The sequence below is a fragment of the Vicugna pacos genome, chromosome 3, assembly GCF_048564905.1.
Source record: "Vicugna pacos chromosome 3, VicPac4, whole genome shotgun sequence".
In the NCBI taxonomy this organism is placed as follows: Eukaryota; Metazoa; Chordata; class Mammalia; order Artiodactyla; family Camelidae; genus Vicugna; species Vicugna pacos.
The window spans coordinates 69,989,653-70,012,271 of NC_132989.1; the positions used below are offsets into that span (position 1 = coordinate 69,989,653).

At 38.9% G+C, this 22,619-nt stretch overlaps 1 protein-coding gene and 1 non-coding gene across 5 annotated transcripts in view; both read right to left on the minus strand.

The window, feature by feature from the left end:
* Nucleotides 1-366: 366 nt before the first annotated feature.
* The window catches only part of IQGAP2 (IQ motif containing GTPase activating protein 2), a 262,433-nt gene continuing 240,180 nt past the window's right edge, over nucleotides 367-22,619 (minus strand). For all 4 annotated transcript variants that reach the window (XM_072958483.1, XM_072958486.1, XM_072958485.1 and 1 more), the window contains 8 exons: nucleotides 21,098-21,200; nucleotides 20,398-20,539; nucleotides 11,596-11,683; nucleotides 9,734-9,946; nucleotides 7,787-7,947; nucleotides 6,112-6,249; nucleotides 4,930-5,038; nucleotides 367-1,314 (listed from right to left, as the gene is read on the minus strand). In XM_072958483.1, the coding sequence (XP_072814584.1) occupies nucleotides 1,201-1,314; nucleotides 4,930-5,038; nucleotides 6,112-6,249; nucleotides 7,787-7,947; nucleotides 9,734-9,946; nucleotides 11,596-11,683; nucleotides 20,398-20,539; nucleotides 21,098-21,200 (1,068 nt within the window). In that variant the 3' untranslated portion in view covers nucleotides 367-1,200. The remainder of the gene's footprint in view (nucleotides 1,315-4,929; nucleotides 5,039-6,111; nucleotides 6,250-7,786; nucleotides 7,948-9,733; nucleotides 9,947-11,595; nucleotides 11,684-20,397; nucleotides 20,540-21,097; nucleotides 21,201-22,619) is intronic.
* TRNAP-AGG (transfer RNA proline (anticodon AGG)) lies at nucleotides 21,415-21,488 on the minus strand. Its single transcript has one exon. It is a non-coding gene; the product is annotated as a tRNA-Pro (tRNA).

Genomic DNA, 22,619 nt, shown 5'->3' on the forward strand with positions numbered 1-22,619 from the left:
AAGAAAATTATATGGAAAAGACATTTATAGTACTGCACTGTATTTATCAATACTGTAAGCTTATTGTCTGTTTACAAAATAATTCGGGTCTGTCAGTACCAACTTCAATATTGTCTTACATGATACAAAACAGTGTAGGTGTTGTACATATTATTAAAACTAGCTATCAAAAGTGAAAAGATGTAAAAAAGAAATTTATGTTTCTTCACAGTTATTTATTTAAAAAAAAATCCACATATCAGTGGACCCGCACAGCCCAAACCCGTGTTGGTCAAGGGTCAACTGCACTTCTTTTCCCCAAAAGCCCCACCAAGAACCTTCTCTCCACTAAATGATTCGGATTTATTCAGACAACTTAAAAGTCAATTGAATGTAATTCAGTAACATTTATTTTACATAAAACAAATTTTTCAAAGAATACATTTAAAAAGCATCCAGATACTGATTTTATTGCATTACAAAAAAATTGAGAGGCACAATTGAAATATTCCAATAAATTGTGAGGGGTGGAAGTGGGGGTCTATGATCACTATCCACGTTGTTCCTTAGTCACTTAAAGGCTCTGGGGACAAGAGTCTCTTTCATGAGGCAGTAGTGCACTTCATTTAGTAGGAATAAATCACATAAAATATATACTTTTATACAGAAAATGTTACTGTTTTGTCACTTTCAATTACTTATAAAAACTTCATTTTGAATTGCACAAAAGTTCTCTTTAAAATCGATAACTCCCAGAAGGCAGGGCTTAGAACCAAGTGTCTATCTAAATAATTCATTACAAATAATTCAGTTTCCATTTCTCCACAGATTAAAAAAAAATCTATGAAGAGTTACATTATTCAAATGGGACATTTAAAATTTTTTTCATAGGAAAATAGGTTTACACATTTGTCCCTAGTCAGCTAGAAGTTATTTTCTCCCTACTTTAAAACCAATCACGGAATGTCCAACGTTTTAAATCAGAGTACCTATACCAGAGTATAACGTGGCCATGTTTACATTAATTCATCTTGTGTTTCATTCTACTGCAGTATCAGATTATCAAAAAGGCACATGGGTACATTCTTCAGAACAGTTTTGGTCTTTAAAAAAAAATCACACGTTTATAAGCAGTGATTTCAATCATGTTTAAAAACAAAAATACTAAACAGATTCAATTCCTAATCCACGTGATAGAGAATCCATGATTGTGCAGGCACTTCACTTCCCATAGAATTTCTTATTCAGCAGGTATATGAGAAGGTTTACATTCACTTTAACCTTGTCAAACATTTTCATTACAGCTACTCCTTCATATTGCATCTGAAGTAAATCCTGAAATTGTAAGGAACATCAATCAAATCTCCAATCTGGCATTTTGTCCACTTAAAACACACCCTAGAAGAATCTGTTGACAAAAATACGGTTCAACTGATCCAACGAGGTGGGGGGTTCTTAAATTTCAGTATGCCCCAGAATCACCTTGTTTGAAAAAACAGGCTAGTTAAAAGAGATTGCTGGGCCCCACCCCCGGGAAGCTCTGATTTTGTCTCCCTAGGGTAGGGCCCAAGAATCTGCATTTTAACAAGTTCCCAAGTGATGGTGCTGTTGTTGGTCTGGGTGCCGTACTTGGAGAATTATCTACCTCGATGAAAGAAAAAAGATTTTTAGAATTGATAAGGACTGTATGGAAGAGAATCATTACCATTAAGTTAATATTAGATATAGAATTCTAAGTTTAATTTTTAATTGAAAAACTCAGCACATACATATCACAGCAAGATGAGGTATATCCTTTAGAATACCCAGTGTTTAGTTCTAAAGTGGAGCAAGACAATTCATTGGGGAGCAAAAAGAGTATGAGAACTCCTATTTATTTTTATTTTTTCCTCACTCCTTAAACATTTACATTTTGTATATATTTTATAAAGTACGTTTTGAATAAAGTGGTAAGAGCATGTATACTTCATAAATTAAAAAGTACGTACAAATTGGGTGACATGATCTGCTATTCACTGATAAAACTGTGAGACTGAAATTTGGAGACCACTGTGCAAAGCACCCCCTTCTAATCTAGACTACTTCCTTTCCAGTATCGAGAACAAGCCCTCATTCTCAAGTAAGTTTATCATTCTGTGTTTCAGTGCTGCTGTATAAACAGAAGGAAGTAAGCTCTCCTGCTAAAATTAATAACTGGGTCACACCAGCCATACTTAAGAGACTTAGTAGTAACATTTTACAATAACATGGGACGGGAGGCCTTTCCCAAAGACATCATTTCTGAACTGCCCTAGACTAATGTCCAGGTTTTATTTTCCTGTTTCTAGCTCTGGAAACTTCTTGCTTCTTTTTTGCCCCTTGCTTCTTAATGACTATGCCTTGTGTCTATAGTAAGCAAGGCTGTCTGCAGAAGCTGGAGTCATCTTTGAGGGAAATTTGGCTCTTGCCAGATTCTTCCTCCAGCTCCTCAATTATCTCCAACTGCTCCCAACTAAACCCCTACATTATTTAGGTATGCTTCTGGGATGGAAATTCCAAGGGAATTGAAGATATTTCATCAAGAATGCTTATGCCTATTAAAGTGTAATGGAGATTCACTTTGCCTTTGAGAAAGGCAATATCTATAAAGTCTCTTGGAAAAGAACAAAGCCAATATGGTTTAAGCTGAGAAGGAATGGTGTATAGAAGGGAATTAGCTGGGCCTCCAATGTGGGGGACAGAGGAACTAACGCACTTGGGGTTGGAAGACCAGATTTGAGCCTCAGCTCCACCATTTGCTATCTTACAACCTTGCAACATCATATAACTTCTCTGAAGTTCTGTTTTCTTCTGTGTAAATTGGGGCTAACATGGCCAAGATCATAGGCACGTCATTGGGCATATGAGATCAAGGAAAATGCAAACTCTTTGTAAGCCATCCTTGTTTTATCAAGACCAACTGGAATCCTGTGAGAGAGGCAGTGGAGTAGAGTGATGAAGGGTTTGGAGTCCAGCTGCCCCTTCTATAATGTGCTCTCTGAACCCCAGCTTTTCCTCTGGGACAGGAAGAATGCCAAGCCTGAAGCCCTCGATAAACACTGGCCATTATTTGTACAAGCAGAACATCTTCAGGTAAGTCACACCTTCCTGTTGTGCATATGCTATAGGATAGAATTAGGATGTCATCGGCAGGAACTGAGGAAAGAGTAGGCTGAGGAAAACCTAGAAATATGATGTCAGAAGGAAGGAATCTCCCTTTGTCCTGTTAGAAACAAAATCCTTGACTCACCCTAAGACCTGGCCATCACACTTCTCTTTGGTAATTCCTTCCGTAATATATAATTACCTGAAAGCCGTGTGTGTGTAAACAAAAGTCTGACTTGGTGTCTAACAGCTACTATATGCAGGGCTGGCTCAGTGGGCATTCGACCTGCACTTAGTTCAATGCTCTTGAAATTCTCACCAATTTCAAACAAGGGGCCCTGCATTTTCATTTTGCACTGAGCCCTGCAAATTATGTAGCTGGTCCTAATGATATGTTAATGGCTTAAAAAGTCTGGAGCATATGAGCCACCTGCATATGGCTAAGGAGTAATATTTCACAATTGTGTGTCTAAATGAATGGCGTGAATAGCTAATCCTACTGCCAATCTTTAACAAAGGAGCAAGTGAAGCTTGGTATTAGCACGAGGGTTAAAAGAAGTCCGATGGAATTCCTGATGCCTCTCTAAACAGGTGTCTCCTGGTCCCTGTGACTCATCTCTCTGGTTGATGTTGATTGGCCTTGGCTCATTTCCTTCTTGGCAGTCACATGATATGTCTTTGCTGGAGAAGAACCACTAACCAAGGTGTATCACCACAAGCACATTCTCTTCTCTGCCCATATTTATCTAAGTGTTATAAAAGATAACTCAAGACTTTCAGTTAAGTTTTTAGATGGATACACTTAGTGATATTTAAAATAAGTTAGAAAACAATACTGTTTACTTAAGTATAATTTTCATAATTACATACATGGTATCTTCAGTTTTCTCTCTGAACTCTAATTTACTCCATTATCTCAATGTCCTTAACAAACCCATTTAGCTCCTTTTTTTTTTTTTTTTGAAGCTGACAAGGAATGCTAGACAGAAAAGAAGGGCCTTGCTATTTTACCATGGGGTGGGGGTGTAACTTCAGAAATCTCAGCCACAGGCTAAGCAGGCAGTGAGGCTAGAACTTACATCACGCCCAGAGGCTTATCATGATGATTCATGCAGACACATGCAGAGGCCATTTTACAAGTAGTTTGGGGCCCAGGAAAATAGGTGTTATTTCCATTTAAAACTTTTTTTCTGTTTTTTTAAATGGAGGTACTGGGGATTGAACCTAGGACCTTATGCATGCTAAACATATGCTCTACCACTGAGCTATACCCTCCCCGCAAAAAACCACACAAAACAGAAAAACTCAGTTACTTCTCTAAATTGATCTTGTGCTAAGGATTAAAAAATTGAGTGTAGGTAAACATTTGCTTGCACCTTCTATTTCTTTTTTTTGGTGGCACATAAACTGTTCTCCCAATTTTTGTTTAAGTATGTTTGGCTTAAATGTAGTTCTTACGAGAAAACAGCAATAATTCAGACTGCGAACACCATTTTTTCTACTTACTGATACCTGTGATCCCAAATATTTAACAAATGAAGTTAAGAAACTGATGTAAAAGTAATTCTAGGAAGGAAGAAAGAAAGCAGGAGAAATGAAATCAGGAAAGTTCCAATTCTGGGCACATGCTGTCTTAGAAAGAAATGCAATTTCCTAATAAAAGGAAACTTTCTGGCTTTTATTTAATGGCTCTGAATACTTTTTATGTATATGATTCTTTAAGCTTCAAAATGGAAACATGGCTTAGAAAAACTGAGTTCTATGGTTTACCATCTAAAATGTCTCCTATTATAAAAGTCACCCCAATTTGCAGAAATCCAAGTTTACCTGAATATTGAGCTGCACCTTTTCCATCTCAACACCCAGGAATTTTGATCTGACGTCGAAGATGCCCACATCTTCAGTAGATATGATATCAAATGTAACATTTTTAAACCTAGTGAAGAAAGGAACACTTACATATGCAGAACTGCAAATACAGACTTAAAGCTGAAACATATTAATGGAATCCTAAGTTACCATTCTTAGTGAACAGCCTGCTGGGAAAATCCTAAGGAAGTTACCCAAAACCTCCATCATCTTTCCCCGACTGGGCTCACTGGAGCATGGTTTAATGCCTCCTACTGAGATCTGTAGCTCACAGAGCACTGAATTAGGTGCTTTATTACCAAAGAAAAGCAAACTATGGTCCTCGCTCTTGAACAGCATAGCATATAGTTGGAAATATCTGAGATTCACAGACTGTGAGAATTAAATATTGACCTATACTGCTGATGGGCCAGTTAAGTATTTTTGATGATTACTTTTACAGAAACTTCAGAGAGGAAGGAGCATTTTCTCTGAGTCGGTGTAAGGCAAGAGAAGGTTTAATGGGATAAACGGAAGAGAAGCCAGGCCCTGGGGGAAGCAGGAGTTACAGAGGAGACACACCGTGATTCCGGCTTCCATGAAAGACAAGGGAGTGATGGGGCACAGGGCTGATGGTCCCTTTAAAACAGAGAACCCATTAGTGCCTGGTGTGGGTCTCGGGAGGAGGGTTGCTCCTTCACCTTAAATGCATGTGGTCAGAGCACAGTGCTGGAGTGGCCCTGAGCCAGGCACTGGCACGGCCTGTGGCCTTCCAATTAGAAGGGTACTGTTGTGCAATTGTAAATAACTCTCATCTAGCGAGACCAAAAGGCAGCCTTTCATTCTCACAGCTATGACTCAGTTCTTCTGGAGGGAGAGGGGAGGCTGGCAAATCCAAACACACTGGATAAGCCACACTGGAAACACCATTCCTTGATCAGCACCTCACACGACCAGCAGCAGCAGATTCTCAAGGCCTGATGGGAAGACTAGAGATCATACTTCACGTGTTCTCCCCTGTCATCTGTGACCAAGGGGAAGCCCTGAGAGGCCAAATGAAGCTCTCTTCAAAGGCCACAGGGCACTGAAGACGTGTGAGTCAGATCTGATGTGAGCGACCAGAGGGCGTGGGGGTTTGTGCAGATCCCGGGTGGCACTCACTGGTTTGTCTGGAGGTCGTCTATATCCAGGAGGACACCCTTCTCATGCAGCTTTGCTGCCGTGTACCTCACTGGCTTCGCTCGCTTCGCCCCTTTGGGTTCTCCTTTCCCATCGAGTTTGATTGATCTCCGAGTGTTTCTGACAAAATATGAACAAACCATCTGTCGCGATGACGGCAAACCCCAAAGTTCCTGGCGGTGCGATAACCATGCCCAGAGGGCATAGCACCGGCACAGCTGGCCCCCACTGCATCGAACGTGCAACTTTTTACTGCGTGACAGATGGTGACAACTTTCCCTAAGCAGTGGAACCTCACTCCTGAACTGTTTAAGGAAAAGCTATTTTGAATGTGACTCAACTTTGAATTACAGACTAGTATTTTTCATAAAACTTGAACTCTGTTTTCTCAGGTATATTGAACCATGTGGTTCTATTAAGTCATTTTCCAAGCAGCTTTGGTGCAATGACATGAACTGTGCACATACTCCTAAGTAAAGGTATCACTAGAAGCGCTCTAATTTAACAAATACTATGTGGCCATCCCTGCCCTAAGTGCTTTTGAAATACTGCCTTGCATTTACAAAATTAACATTTCCATAGTGTTTTTTTTTAAATTAGTTTTTGTCTTTTTTTAGGGGGAGGAAGTAATTGGGTTCACTTCTTTATTCATTTATTATTATTTTTAATGGAGGCACTGAGGATTGAATCCAGGACCTCGTGCATGCTAAGTATGCACTCTAAGCTATACTCTCCCCCATTTACACAGTGATATGAAATGAATTTCTTTCTTCTGTACTATTTCATTTAGCTCTCATAACAACAGTTGTGAGGCTGATACTCCTAATTCCCTTTTAAAGATTGAGGCTTCAGACAAATTCACTGGACTGGTTCAAGATCACACAACAAAACAAAGACTTGAAATCCAGCTCACCTGACTGCAGCACTTGTAAAGTGCCTTGAAGTTCTTGCAATAAATATGTAAAGAGAGCCCCTAACAACCTTATTTCTACGAACTATTAGCTCTATTGACTTCTTTGCTCCCAGGGATAGCGTAAAAATAATTCACAAGGCTGCAAGCAAATGAATTAAAATTCAGAACTAGTGGGGTCCAGATAAATGAGGTTTAAATTTGGTTATTTTCCTTTATCAAATCTTCTATGATTAATGCTGTTGATTTTTCCACACAGCACCATTTCCTATTGTCAATTGGACTACAAGGATTACATGAAAATATTGCATTACATATTTAAATAGGTAATTAAATTTTGATCAGTATTGACCTTAGTCTAGTGATAAGAATAATTATGAACAAAGACTACTCATTAAAAGTGGCTATACTGTGTATAAAAAAATCTGTAATATGTATGCTAATGGATAATAGAGTACTGAAAAAATTTTGTCTTTTGCATCAATAATGATTTTTAAAAACCACTAAGCAATTTAAAATGATTAAGCCGCACTGTGCAACAGCAAATATCTGGCATTATCTAACATTATCAAGTATATAAAATACTGTTTATTGTAAACATCCCCAAGGGTAGCTGATTCTAGTTTTTGGTTATATAAGGAAGCAAAAAATTTGCTACCAAGTCCAACCTGACAGCCCAGGACTGTAAAAGGTTTGATACCCCATATAAATCATGACATTACAAAAGAACATATGATTTTAACTTACTTTCTTTTTAAGTTGTCTAAACAAGTCTTTATGTAGGTGTCATAATAATTAATTTGCTCCTCAAAAAATGCTGCCTTCTTGTTAAGTGCATTCAGGGTCTGCTGCAGTTTGGCCAATTCAGCTTTTCGAAGCTTTCGATGGATTCTTTGATTTCGAATATCCTAAAACAACAAGTAAAGGCCATGGTGTGAGATTTAACCAGGAGTTTGTTTTATAATATGGTCCATTTGGGACAAGAAGAATATCTAGTGTTAAATCACTGTTTGTGACTGTTAACTTGTAGTTTATTTTAGTCACTTCACTTTAATCTCTCAACACCAAAGTGTCCCCTTCCTTTTTACTTCAGAGGTGGGAGTGTCCCTATTTCACTTCAAGAGAGGTGCTAAGGTTTACTGTTTTCTTGATGGAAAAGCAAAGAAGCAATTTTAGAGTACCATTCAATTCATTTAAAGAGAAACAAGGTTTTAAAGGAGGGTAATAACTCAGTAGCCGAGTGCATGCTTAGCATGCATGCACGAGGTCTTGGGTTCAATCCCCAGTACCTCCATTAAAAAATTAAAAAAAAAAAAAAGAGAAAGTATTTTAAAAAGGGCACAAGGAAGACAATTTTGTCTGAATATTCTGAACATTCTACTTTGAAGAATACTTTATCCTGAGAAGGTTTACATTTCATCACTACATTTTAGAAATAAATTTAAAAAAATACATGTTTTAATCTGAAAAATATTTCTCAAGATTTACTAAAAACAACTGGGGTCTCAAGACTGATGGAAAAAATTCAACACTGATAACTAATACTTGGATTTAAATGACGTTCCTTGAACATAAGGTTAACCAAATTGCTTAAAGCTTACAAGAGACATGTTATATTTAAACTTCCAGACATATGATTCTTTTTCTGTAATTTGAATTGTAAATTATGAAAAGGTTTAATTTAAGAAAATGGTGCCTATTTAATATTATTTTTCTCTGTGAAGAAATTAAAAACTCTTCCTCTAGGAATCTAAAGACAGATAGACACACCCTTCTTAAATAAAAATTCTTCATTAAGTAGAATCTTTTGGGCGGATACTTTCATAACAGCTTTTTTCTCTTTCTGAAACAAAAGCATCAATTTCTCTACTACATATTCCCAAAGAGGAATATTTTCCACCCTAGCGCTATAGAAAGAAATGCTACTTCCCTTGAGTCACGCAGGCCGGGAGGAAAAAACCTCCTGCCGGAGCTGACCCTAACTTTCCATGGAAGAATGAAGCTGTGTACATTTCTCTCCCAGAAGGTGAGAAAATTTATTTTTTTCTGGTCACGTAACTGCCCTTAACCTCCAGATCCATTTAAATTTGCATGTTTGGATGAAAAGAATGAATTTTTTTTAACCCAAAATATATACTTCCTTATCCTTGGCAAACAGATCTAGCCTTTTCCTGTGATGTTTCCTTGCACTAATGTGATATTCTTTTCTCAGGAAGTTTCTCAACTGTAAAAATACCAGATGAGAAAACAGAAACTAACTTTAAGTCTGAGCTGTATTCAAGCTAAACTGCTTAGAGGCAAATTCAGGGAAATAGTTACCATCTCAGCGGCAGGCCCTGTGGGCGACTGGACGATATGACAACTAACAACTCATGAGAGAACTCTCCTAAAAGTGTCATCTTTAAATCTAGTAGGTATTGCTTCAAGCAACAGACGCAACTCCTCTATTTCATTTCCTAAGCATTTATGTCTGGTGCATTTCAACTCTCCTAATGACTTATGGGAGTTGCAATTATTCTCTATTAAAAGTCATCAACTGCTGTGAAACCTTAAAAAAAACTGTAATATTGAGGAAGGCAGGAATCATGCATCTCCAACTATGAATCTCTCATGCCACCTCATAAGTCCCAGCACGTGACCAATGATTAGAACACGTCTGCTAAGCGAAAAAGAAAGAATCCTCTTTCCAACAACCTTGGCAATCTCATTAAGAATGTCCTGGTATTTATTTTTGGATGACACATGTCCAGTCTGTTCCAATGTCCGAAGATTCCTCTGGATTTTCCTCTTCTTCTGCTCGAGGGGCAGCTGTGCATCTTCAGCCATGGACTGGCTATGGTTCGCATCTTCAGGAGTCCTTGAATCGATAATGGCGCGGCTCACCATGTCTGCGGCATGATCTATCTCCTGGAAAGGGAATATTGAGATGTTCATTCGTCTCTGATTTCCTATCCTCTATTCAGAAGCTGCACAAGGCAAGTTAATGTCAAAATGAAAGGAGTCTTCGAGCCAAAGTTCAGAGCCCAGAATCACAATATGTTCTTCTTGGGTTTTGAAGTAGGTCTTTGGTAAGGAATTACTTCGTCTTTCTGAGGAAACTGAGGCACAGACATATTTCTAAGTGCCTAGAGTTAGAGAATTAGGAGGTGCAGAGCTATACTTGATCTCTGAAGTCTGTACTTTAGGGATTATGCTACATTTGGGGGAAAATAAAATATTCAATAAGGACTAAAATTTTCCTACTCAATTAATACAAGTCACTTAAAAATATTCAAACTTTACAATGGAATACTATTCAGCCATAAAACTGACAACATAACACAATTTGCAGCAACATGGATGTTCCTGGAGAATGTCATTCTAAGTGAAGCCAGAAAGAGAAACAAAAATACCATATGAGATCGCTCATATGTGGAATCTAAAAACCAAACCAAACCAAACCAAACCAAAACATAAATACAAAACAGAAACAGACTCATAGACATAGAATACAAATTTGTGGTTGCCAAGGGGGATGGAGGGTGGGAAGGGACAGACTGGGATTTTAAAATGCAGAATAGATAAACAAGATTATACTGTATAGCACAGGGAAATATATACAAGATCTTGTGGTAGTTCAGTGAAAAAAAATGTGACAATGAATATATGTGTGTTCATGTATAACTGAAAAATTGTGCTCTACACTGGAATTTGACACAACATTGTAAAATGACTATAACTCATTTAAAAATGTTAAAAAATATTCAAACATTAACAAACTTCAGATAACCTGACATTTTATACAGAATTTTTAAAAAATTAAAAACCATGACAGGATGATTTCTTGGCAACCAATTAAATTAAGAATGATTCAGGAAAATTATGTGTAGGCCTGGTATGAAGTAACTAAATAGATAATTTTGTTAGCGTTTGTCTAGGCAGTGGCAGTTATTGAAACTGAAGCAAAACACTGAAATTAATTCAGAACAAACAACATAATGATGCATTTTAAAGGATGCTGGTAAGCAATTTTATGGAAGACTGTTAGAAAACTTTACTTACACCAGGATAATGGTGCTCTGACCTAATGGACTCCAGATGGTCGCTTCTGAAGCACTTGGAAACAGTTTTAACATGTGAGACATTTCTTCGTTTCTTCAAATTAGCAAACACATAAAATATGGAAGGTATTTTTCTACATCCTGTCGACCACAACGATCTCTTATGTGACTTATCTGCCCATCCACTGGGCAATATGTACAGTCTCCATTTTTAGGTCATCCATTCTTTTCATCCCTTATTTCCTAACTCAGTGTTCAAAGCTTATGATGAACATTCAGAGCTTTGAAAGACCCAGAACGATCTAGCTAGTCTAGGACAAAATCTTTCAGCATAAACTCAGTGCTGCATTTCTCTATTTCATTCCTGGTGACAGTCCATGATTTTATGTATAGCTGAACTCGGGTGAATTCCTTACGTCCAAACTGAGATCACTGTAAATACCTGGCATGAAGGTTCATTAATAAAATCAACTCATACCTAAGGGGCTTATTATTTTACACTCTAAGGCCAACTACCTGTTTTGTAGTTGCTGGTGTCTCCAAGATGTCCGTCAACGTGCTCCCTGGTTGATTCCGGATCACATCAATGATCAGCTTTTTGGTTCTTACAAAATAGAGAAAGAAGAGACAGGCTTTCAGACAGCAGTCTTAATGCACAAAGATCTGTTTCTCCTGAGAGAGTGCACAAACACATACAAAGATGAAACTTCAAAGAGAATCCCTTAAAATTAAACTGCCTCGCAAAATGTCTGCTGTAAGGCTCCTGAAAGTTCGTGAATGCTTGATAATCAAATTCTGGGTTTTATATACTTGGTGTTGTCAGGTTATACCATCAGTAACATGGACACAAGTACATGTCGTAGGATTCCTTATCTAAGCACCTTTTCTTCTTTTTCGACTGAGAGCACTTTTTCATCAGGAGGGACTGTATCACCTGAGACTGTGGAGGATGCAGGAATGATACCTAATGTTCCCTTTTCCTGACTTTAAAAACATTTAAACTTCTGAGCCTGTTTAAAACATCATAAGCCTTTCCTGCTTTGAGAAAGCTAGGGAACACTGTGAGGGCCACTGGGGAGTATAAGTCCCGTGTGGGCTGTGGAGTTTTGGCTGCTGCCTGACACAGCAGCCAGGAGGATGGGCGTACCTCAGGTCTGGTGGAGAGACTGACCCATCGGCATGGGTCCTTGTCTTCAGATGGGAGCGAACAGGAGAGCTGCTCAGGAACAAGAGCTGGAAACCCGCCCCCGTTAGTGCTAAAACCATCCATTTTTTCATATGTGTTCTTTACGGTAATCAGCCACCCCTTCCTATTCAAAGATCAGGTTACGTAACTATGTGAGAAGATTTTAACATAAAAGGCAAAGAAAGGGTCAAGTGTGCTCACTTTTACATAAGAGGGAACATTATTGGACATTGCATCCCTTCCTGAAAAAGGGGAATATACACAGAAGTTGCCTTAAATTACAAACAGGTCTAACCAATGTCTGAAGTTTCACTCTCATTGCGTTTAACCTCAGTTCTTTCCAAGGTATTATGTGACATCACTGGATGATGAATTTCTTCCTCAACTCCAGCAGGAAATGTTCACATGGCACGAAAAATGGAAAATTGAAACAAACCATTGTTCGTGTTTTGAAGCATCGGGGCAACTGCTCCCTCATGACAAAAGGAAACTGTCAAAGTTATGCCAAATATATTATTTTTGAAAAAAAGATACTATCCAGTAAACCATGTGTAAACATTGTTTTTCTCCTTACTTGCTGCATGTCTGTATGAGAAGAATGATCACAACCATTTCCTCTGACCTTGACCCTTCCCTGCCGGGGGTTTATGGGCTGTCTGGGAACGCACAGAGAAGTGCTCCCCCGAGAGTCAAAGGTGGGCACACGGCTCAGTACAGCCACGTGGGAGATGGCACTGTTCCCAAGACGGCTGCGGCTTAGAGAGCCAAGTATGGTTTCCTTCCCACACAACTCCCTCCTCCAGTCATCACTACAAATGCATTAAACAGGAACAGTGAGTTAAAAATAAAAAGCTTTGGGTGATTAAAAAAGATGTAAACACAGTGACTGTCTCTTATTTGCAGTAATATTCTAGGAACAACTTAACGATACATGCTTCCAGGAAACTCCCAGCTGGACTCTTTAGAGAAGCTATCTGATGACCGAAATGACCAGGGTCATGGAAGTGTGTCCTGCCAGGGACAGAGAATGTCCGTTTGTTCAGGGGTGGCTAGGGACCAACTGCTCACAAAGCCTTTCTCTTGAATTTCGACTTTATGTCAGGCATCCACCGGAATCCACTGCCAAAGTTCCACCTGAGACGTCTTACATGTAAGTAAGCATCCAGCCTCAAGGCAGGGAACTCACCACCTCGTCCTGCAGGATGCCTGATGGTTGAGGACAGTGAGGTCAGAAAGATGTAAGGTAGAATCGGGGCTCCCGTTGCTTACTGAGTGTGTGGACTGGTACAAATTACATAGTCCCTATAGGTCGTTTTTTTTTTCCATTTATATAACGGGCAGCTCTCAGCAGACTGATGTGACGACTGAATAGAAGGCGCACATAAAGCCTCTGACTAGGGCCTGACACGTGGTCGGCACTCACGTGGTCACTAAAGCTGTGCTGCCCAAGATGGCAGCCACTGGACGCAGGTGGCCAGCGAGCACCCAAGACACCGCTGGTCCAAACTGAGATGCGCTGGAAGTGCAAACACACACCACGTTTGGAAGGCTTAGTACAAACAAATGAATGTACAATATACCCAATATATCACCAACAAGTTTTTATACTGATTACATTTCCAAATGACAACATTTTGGATATACAGGAGTAAATAAATCTATTAGAATTAAGTTCACCCGTTTCTTTTTAAAACATGGCTTCTAGAAAATTTAAAATGACTTGTGTGGCTCACATTAAATCTCTTTTGGAGAGCGCAGCATTGGAAAGTCCAATTTTAAATGGGAAGCTCACTCTGAGAGGCCAGCCTTCCATCCAAGGGCAGTCCACTCACGGGACTTGCTGAGTCACAGGACTTCAGCACTGAGGGGGACCTTTGGGAAACACTCCCATCTCTGGTTTTACAAAGGAGGCAACTACAACCTAAGAGGTTCAATGGTTACACAAGGTCACACTCTATTTTCTAGACTTGCAGAAAGCATGCTGACTTCCCTTTCCACGTCATCAGCCTCCCATGAGCCTACAGAAAGTGCTACAGTTGTGTCTCCAGTCTGTCTTCTATTACCTTTCTTTTTTGCAAGTGAAACCCCTCAATTCCTTAAATGTCTTCACAATAGGATTTATTTTAATTAAAAAAAATTTTTTTAATGGAGGTACTGGGGATTGAACCCAGGACCTTGTGCATGCTAAACACATGCTCTACCACTGAGCTATACCCTCCCTGCAACAATAGGATTTAAACAGAGTTTCTAGTCCTCCTCACATATCAGTTTTCCAAAGACTTTAAGACACGTCCCTTCCCCACCGCAAAGCAAACACAATATTCTAGGTATGGTCTGACCAGCATAGATCAACTAGTTGGAATTTTGGCTCTGTGGCTGAATCTGTTAAGACAGGCTGATCAAACCAAGGACTCTGCCACCTTCCCTCAATGAGGAAAGTTAAGGGGAAAAAAAAAAAAGAAATACACCAGGGAGTTTATTCATCATAGTTGTGCTCAAATCCCACTGTCAGTAAATGAGATCACATGGTGCTTGTAAACTGGTGTGGCCCCTTAGGTTTGGCCGTTTCACTCACAGGGTGTCTGTTATCACACTCTGAGGAGGGTCATTCCTGAGCCTCCCCCTCTGCCACCTGCCTTCTGTACAGTGTGCTCGAGGCTGAAAAGGAATTAGTGTTTGTGGAAGCTAAAACATACTTCCAATTGTTTAAAATTTGAATAACACGATTACACATTTTTATCACCAGACCTCAAATATCCCCTTAGCTATGAATGCTCATTCCAGTCTGGATGAAAAGCAAAGAAATCTTCCAGATGGGATGATGGATGCCTAAACTGAATTATGTGCTAGAAAAAAATTCTTAAGAGATGACGACTTAAGCACTCAGGCAGCTAAATACGATTAAAAACCACAAATATGACCTTCTACCTACACACATACTTCTGTAGAAAAACAAGCTTAATTAAGGCCATACGGATCACATATTTTACGCTGAATCATAAATTACAATGAGAGAGACTAATGGTTGTATAGTTCTTTATAATTTATCAGGTGTCACTGTGAGAGTTCATTTACTCTTCATAGTCCTCCCTCCCCTTTCTCTCTCCCCTCTTCTCCGGGGGATGGATGAGGAAGCTAATGGATAAATGATTTGCTTAGAGTTCAGTGGCTAAGGTGTGAGATTGGGGCTGTAATCCCAGGTCTTCCTAGGACGCCTCCACCAGGCTTTATTCTGTTTGTTCTTTTAATACCACCATGCTTGGTAGTATTGGCAAAATAGCAATAGCCCAGACTGAGGCTCTCTAGCCCATGAACCTAGGGAAATGACACGAAGAAAATGTTTCTTCCTATTCCAGGATGTGCCTTCACATCCCTCACCTCTCTAAGTCATTCCTTCTCTTTGGTCTGGAAAGATGCCCCAGCATCAGTTATGCAGTAACTGCTCTATCATTCCCATTGTTTATTCTAAGACTCCTAAGGGCACAAAGAGCACTGACCTTGCCCCCAAGTTGTAAAACCTTGTGATCAAGAGTGTAGACCCAGAAAGATTTAAGATGCTCTGGGTTTGAATCTGGGCTCCACTTCCTAGCTGTACTACCAGGAAAGGGTTTTTGTCTGCTCTGTGCCCAGTTTCCTCATATGTAAAATGGAGGTGCTAACCTCTACCTCTTGGAGTTGCTGAGAGTATTACATGACCTACATGTTACTATATTTGTTATCTATATCCACATCCGTATCTTTACCTTCGTGTATAGCTGTGTCTATAGGACAGGCCCTGGCACATGGTAAGCACCACACAGGTGTTGGCTAGAGTTATCATCTTCATCCTCATCTAATTATGAATTTCATAAGAATTATGAAACTAGCATGGAATCGAATTTACAAGCATAAGGGTTAACAGTGCCCCAAATTCTGCTCCTGCAGGAACCCTCATGAAGATGAATTAGTCGTCATTAGAAAGCTAGTGATTTTGTAATTAATAAGAGGTGGGCATTTCTCAAAGTTAAAAACACAATCTCTTTAACAAGGAGGTGAAACAGTTTGACAGAGAACACTCAGGTATTTTCATGTCTCAATAACTCTGCATCCCATGATTGTCTACTTCATAGTAACTTCTGAAAAGCACTGTCAGTTTGGTTCTTTAGAACCAAAGAGTCTCAAAAACTATATTGCATGTTTTAGTTAGGAATTGGGTGTATTAGTTTGGAAGAAAGTCATCCCTAGTCAACCTGAGTTTTCAAATCAGTATTTCTAAGGGTGTATTAATGGATATCAATGGCATTGTGGATTTAAAGCATGTCAGTAACTAGGTACTTGCTTCCCCTAATTTTAGACTTTAATTTTCTCGGCCCAAAGATAGAGACTTAGTCTAGACAGCCTCCAAGCTCTCTGTCAAAGACACATTTTATAATTTTCTGTTAGCATCAAGATTTTGAAATATATATTTAAGGTGTACTGTATCTGGAAGTAAGTCTTGCCTCACATCATGGAGCAAACTCTACTGACCCTTTGGGCGACACCCAAATTCCACTTTCAAGAAAGGCTACTTGGTCAATCTTCATTTCAAGTTGTTACTCACAATGATCACTGGGCTGCTTGGGGAAGGAGTCTGCCAACAGCAGGATCTCAAAGTATGCCCAGAGGAAGCTTTCTAGGCCTCAGTGGCCTATGAAAGCAGTGAATTATCAAATCTATTAAAACCGTGGCTCCAAAGCCATTTTTGTGTAAATGGAAAAGTTGATCCTCCAGTTCACGTGGAATGGCAAGGAACCCAAGGAGCCAAAAGTATCGTGAAAAAGAACAAGTTGGAGGGCTCATACTTCCTAATTTCAAAACTTGCTGCAAAGCTATAGTGATAAATACGGTGTGGTACTAGTGTAAGGACAGATCAGTGCAATAGAATTGACAGTCTAGGAAACTACACGTGTACGGCAAATTGGCTTTTGACAAGCGTGCCTCGACCATTTAATAGAGAAAGAATAGTCTCTTTAAGGAACGGTAAGTGGACAACTGGACACCCACACGCAAAAGAGTGTTGTTGGGCAGCAACCTTACACTATACACAAAAATCAGCTCAAAAGGGATCATGGACCTAAATGTAAAAGCAGAAACTACAGAACACTTAGAAAAAAACAGAGGAGTAAATCCTCATGATCTTGGATTGGGCAATGAATTCTTACATATGACACCAAAAGCACAAGAAACAAGAAAAAATAGGTAAACTGGACTTCACTAAGTTAAAAAACGTTTCTACAGAAAAGGATATTCCCAAGAAAATAAAAAGACAACCCAGAAAACGGGTGAAAATATCTGCAAATCATCTAACGTGTGTGACATCATGTGTCAAAACACATAAAGAACTCTTACAACTCTGCAACAAAAAGACAAACAACCCAATTAAAACATGGGCTAAAGCCTTGAATAAACATTTCTACAAAGAAGATAATGCAGATGGCGAACAAGCACATGGAAAGACACTCAACATCATTAATCATCAGGAAAATGCAAATCAAAACCAGTGAGACACTACTTCATACCTACTAGGATGGCTACAACAAAAAACAAAACAGAAAATAAATTTTGGTAAATCATGGAAAAACTGAAACTCTCGTACCTTGTTGGTAGGAGAAGCCAAACTCAAAAGGCCACATATTGTATGATTCCAATTATATGAAATTTTCAGAATAGGCAAGTTCATGGAGACACAAAGCAGGTGACTGATTGCCAGGACTGGGGAGCGGGGCCTGAAAAGATGCCCCAGGGGCATTGAAGAATGACAGCTTAATGGGTATGGGGTTACTTTTGGGGTGCTGAAAATGTTCTGGAACTAGGCAGTAGTGACACTTGCACAACATTCTGGAGATACTAAATGCCACTATATTGTATACGTTAAAAGGTCAGAATGGTACATTTTATATTGTGTGCATTTTACCACAAAATACAAAAGTAAATAGATGAACAAAATCCCTGGCTGGCTCGGGACGGTATGCTGATGAAAGAAGGAGACAGTGTTTGCTTCCAGCACACAGCTGGGGGGAGTTGGGGGAAAGACACAGAGGGTCTGAAGCAGATAGGACAAGGTACCAGGTCTCCCTGGCTAAGACACATTGCTGCCCAACATGTCTGACCTTCATGGTGTTGCTTTTAAAATGTGAATTCCAACAATCTGCAGAACCACAGAGAACATGAGACTTGCTCACATTCAGAAGTAAGTATAAATACATATGATGTTCAGACTACTTGATATTTTAGACTACTCAATTGTGATCTTCATTATTTAAAATTTTTTTTTGTGGGAGGGGAAGGTAATTAGGTTTATTTGTTTATTATTTTTTATCAAACAGAGTGACTGGGATCGAACCCATGATGTGCATGTTAAGCATGGGCTCTACCACTGAGCTATACCCTCCCCACCTTCATTCATTACTAATGCAGACATTTGACTTGGCTGCATTTCGAAAATGGTGTTCAAATAACAGACAAAACGAATTATGAAAAAAATTTCTTCCCATTACCTCTAAAGGACAAAGCTTATGAGATCATAGGACACTCAGCCTAATTTAATTTGCATGGTGGAACCACACAATCTGTATTTCCAGTTACTTTGGTAATTGGCACACGCTCTGAAGAACCCAGGGAGCTGCTTTTACAGTTTCCCCCCTTTTCTCTGCTGCCCTGCCCTGGGTTGGCGCTCTGCAAGTTCAATCCGGCTTGGTCATCAGTTGTCTAAACGAACTGCCTGAACTCTTATGAGGCCAAGGTTGTGTAGGAGTCCTGCAGGCTGTCCTGGGTCCCACAGGTGAGCTCTGCTCTCCATCAGACTCCAGACCTCTGGAAGGCGGGGACCATTAGTGGCTTGCTCAGTGCTGTATCCCCAGCCTCAAGCGCAGTGCCCTAGACACAGAGTAGATACTCAAATATTTGGCTATATGAACGAAGGAGCCTTAGAGATCATCTGAGTACAAAATAAACAAGCCTAATAGAAGCAGCACATATTGCAACACAGCACACTAAGTCCCCCTCCACATTTTTTTTTTTTTTACCATTTTTCAAGAGTGAGTATGTGGAAATGTGGGGAAAAAATCAACGAGAAATGAGTGCCGTCTGAAGCATGTCAGTGGCAGAACAGAAAGCTCCTGCCACAAATGAAAACAGCCTCAGAACTCAGGACATGCAGCCTGGAAGTCATGTGTCAAGTATGATGTAAATACTTATTTCCTTTTGTCCGCATTTCCCACCTCACCCCAACATGCAGCTGTCCTAATGTGCTAATGCACATCCTTTTGTTTATGTTAGTCCTTAAAACCTGTATTGTTTGGTAAGCAGCTGTTTTCGGTTCATGGGGTTTTGATTTATGGTGACGGATCATTTTTTCCTTACTCTGTGTATAAAGGACTGATGTGGAATATCTGGAGGCCTTGACAGAAAAGAATACAGTATTGATTAAAAGTGTGAATGCTTCATTTGAAATCTTTGAGGGCAGGAAGTAGGGTATAAATAAAGTCAAACTTGGTCAAGATATCCAGGCTTAGTTTAATAGGAAAGAAGTCTAATAAATTAGATAACAGCATTACGTCTTATCATGTGTGCCTTTTATACCACGAAATAAATTTGGTTCAAGGTATTTCCCTCACTAACCTTTGGACCACTCTGAAACAAATATTTCCCTTCAGTTACCTGAGGACTTTCACAGGCTGAGCCAGTCACTTCATTTCTTTCTTTCTTTCCTTTTTTTTTTTTTTTTTTTTGCGGGGTATGGGGCTGTTAGGTTTGTTTGTTTGTTTGTTTGTTTGTTTAAATGACAGCACTGGGGTTGAAAGCAGGACCTCCTGCATGCTAAGCATGTGCTCTACCACTGAGCTGTACCCTCCCCCACCATCACTTCATTTCTTAAAGGAATCAAATTACTACAAGGAAAACAAAAACAAGACAAGCTTTAGGAAGTATGATAATATTTAGTTCCTTCTTAAATTATAAAGAGTCTATTATCCTTTGGTTAGATGTCTGATGGATAAATATATTTCAATATTTATATATTTTTAAATGAAGCATTTGAGGATGTAGCCTTATCTGAATTTGCATGGTTTAAGGCGCAGGATTAGAGACATGCGTTCTCTAAACCCCCAACTTACTTGATCATGAGGCTCTGGCCGTCTATTGCTTCACCATCCCCTAAGTCGTACTTGCTTGTCAAGAAAAGGGAAATCTCTGTCTTGGCAAGTTGATTTAATGTGTTTACCTTGTCAGGGTCATTGGGGTCCACAGCTCCTTCCCCTGTAGAAAACAATACATATTATTCTTCTTCCAATTCACTGATTGTGATGGTGGCATCAACCATGGAAGATAAAGGTTCTGAAGGAAATACAGGCTCAGCAGTTGAACAGGAGATCATGGTCTTCAGAAGACACTACATTCCAATATACTTAAAGTGGTTTTAAAATCTTTGATTTACATGTGAAAATCACATGGGGAACAGGTATTCAAAATTTGAAAAAATTACTAAAAGAGAGAAATGCTAATAAAAGAAAACTTTGGAGAACATAGCAAGGAACTTCTAATAAATTTTGCTCTTTTTCTTTCTTTATGATTGACGAATCCTTTATGATCTATCAAGAGCTTCAAGAATATCAAATTGTTGTATAATCCACGAAACTAAGAATTACAGAATCTTTCCTGTAGGAAGAGGCTAGTGTAGTTATTAGCCTTTAAATAAGCCTAAGTATTAAAATAAAGAAATTTTTTTTGCTCTAGGATAGGAAAACCAACCCAGCAGTCAAGCAAGCAACCAACCAAATACAAACCAGAGGGTAAGCAGAAGGAAGAAGCCCTTACCAAGAAAAGACTCCACATTAGGTACCTCTCCCAGCAATTCCAACAGTTCATTCAGTAAGTCATTCTTTTCAGGTGCAATGGCATCCTGGTGTTCCAACAGGAGCTTTATATAGAAAGCAACACACATAAAAAGAAATCAATTCACACAGGCTACCATGTTTACATAGTGAATGTTTATTGAACAAATACTGTTTCTGATGTTTTTATTTTTAATTGTAGTAAAATACACATAACAAAATCTACCATATTAACCATTAAAAAATTTTTTTTAAACTTTTTTTTAAGGGGGAGGTAATTAGGTTTACTTATTTATTTAATGGAGGTACCAGGGACTGAACCCAGGACCTTGTGCATCCTAAGCACACACTCTTACCACTGAGCTATACCCTCCCCCCAATCTTAACCATTTTTAAGTGCAAAATTCAGTAGTGTTGTACATTAACATTGTTATGCAACCAGTCCACATAACTCATTCATCTTGCAAAACTGAAAGTCTATATCCACTAAACAACTCCCCATTCCACCATTCTATTTTTTTCTCTTGAAATGTGGCTATTCCAGATATACCATATAAGTGGAATTATACAGTATTTGTCCTTTTGTATCTGGTTTATTCACTTGACATAGTGTCCTCAAGGTTCATCCATGTTGTAGCTTATGTAAGGATTTCACTTCTTTTTAAGGCTGAATAGTATTCCATCGTATGTATATGCCACATGTTGTTTATCCATTCATCTGTCAACTCGGGTTGTTTCCACCTTTTTGACTACTGTACAATGCTGCAATGCACATGAGGATACAAATATCTCTTTGACTGCTTGTTCTTTTGAGTATATACTGAGAACTGGATCTGCTTTAATTTTTTTGAGAAACTATCATACTATTTTCCACAGCAGCTATACCATTTAACATTCCCATAGTATAAAAAGGGTTTTAATTTCTCTGCATCTTTGCCAACAGATTTTCTGGTTTTTGCTTTTATAGCAGCCACCATAATGGGTGTGAGGTGGTATCTCGTGTTTTTTCTTCCCCGTCCAAATCAAATGGTAGATTTATTGGCTGTCTCTGTTATTACAATGAGGAAAAATCATTATGGTTTTTGATTTGGATTTCTCTAGTCATTAGTGATGTTGAGCATCTTTTCATATGCTTGACAGCCATTTCTACATCTTCTTAGGAGAAACATCTATTCAAGTCTCTAGTTCATTTTAAAATTGTTGCTGATGTTGAATTGTGGTAGTTCTTTACATATTCTGGATATTAATCCCTTATCACAATATGATTTGCAAATATTCCTCCTATTCCATTGGCTGTCACTATGTTGATATGTCCTTTGATATATAGCTGTTCATTTTAAAATCAGATTATTTATCTTATCATTAAATTGTAGGTTTTCTTTATATAGTCTGGATATAGGTCCTTTAACAGATATATTACTTGCTGTTATTTTCTCTCATTCCCTTGGTTGTCTTTTCAATTTCTTGATGGCAATGTTTACAGCACAAAAGTTTTTAATTTTGAT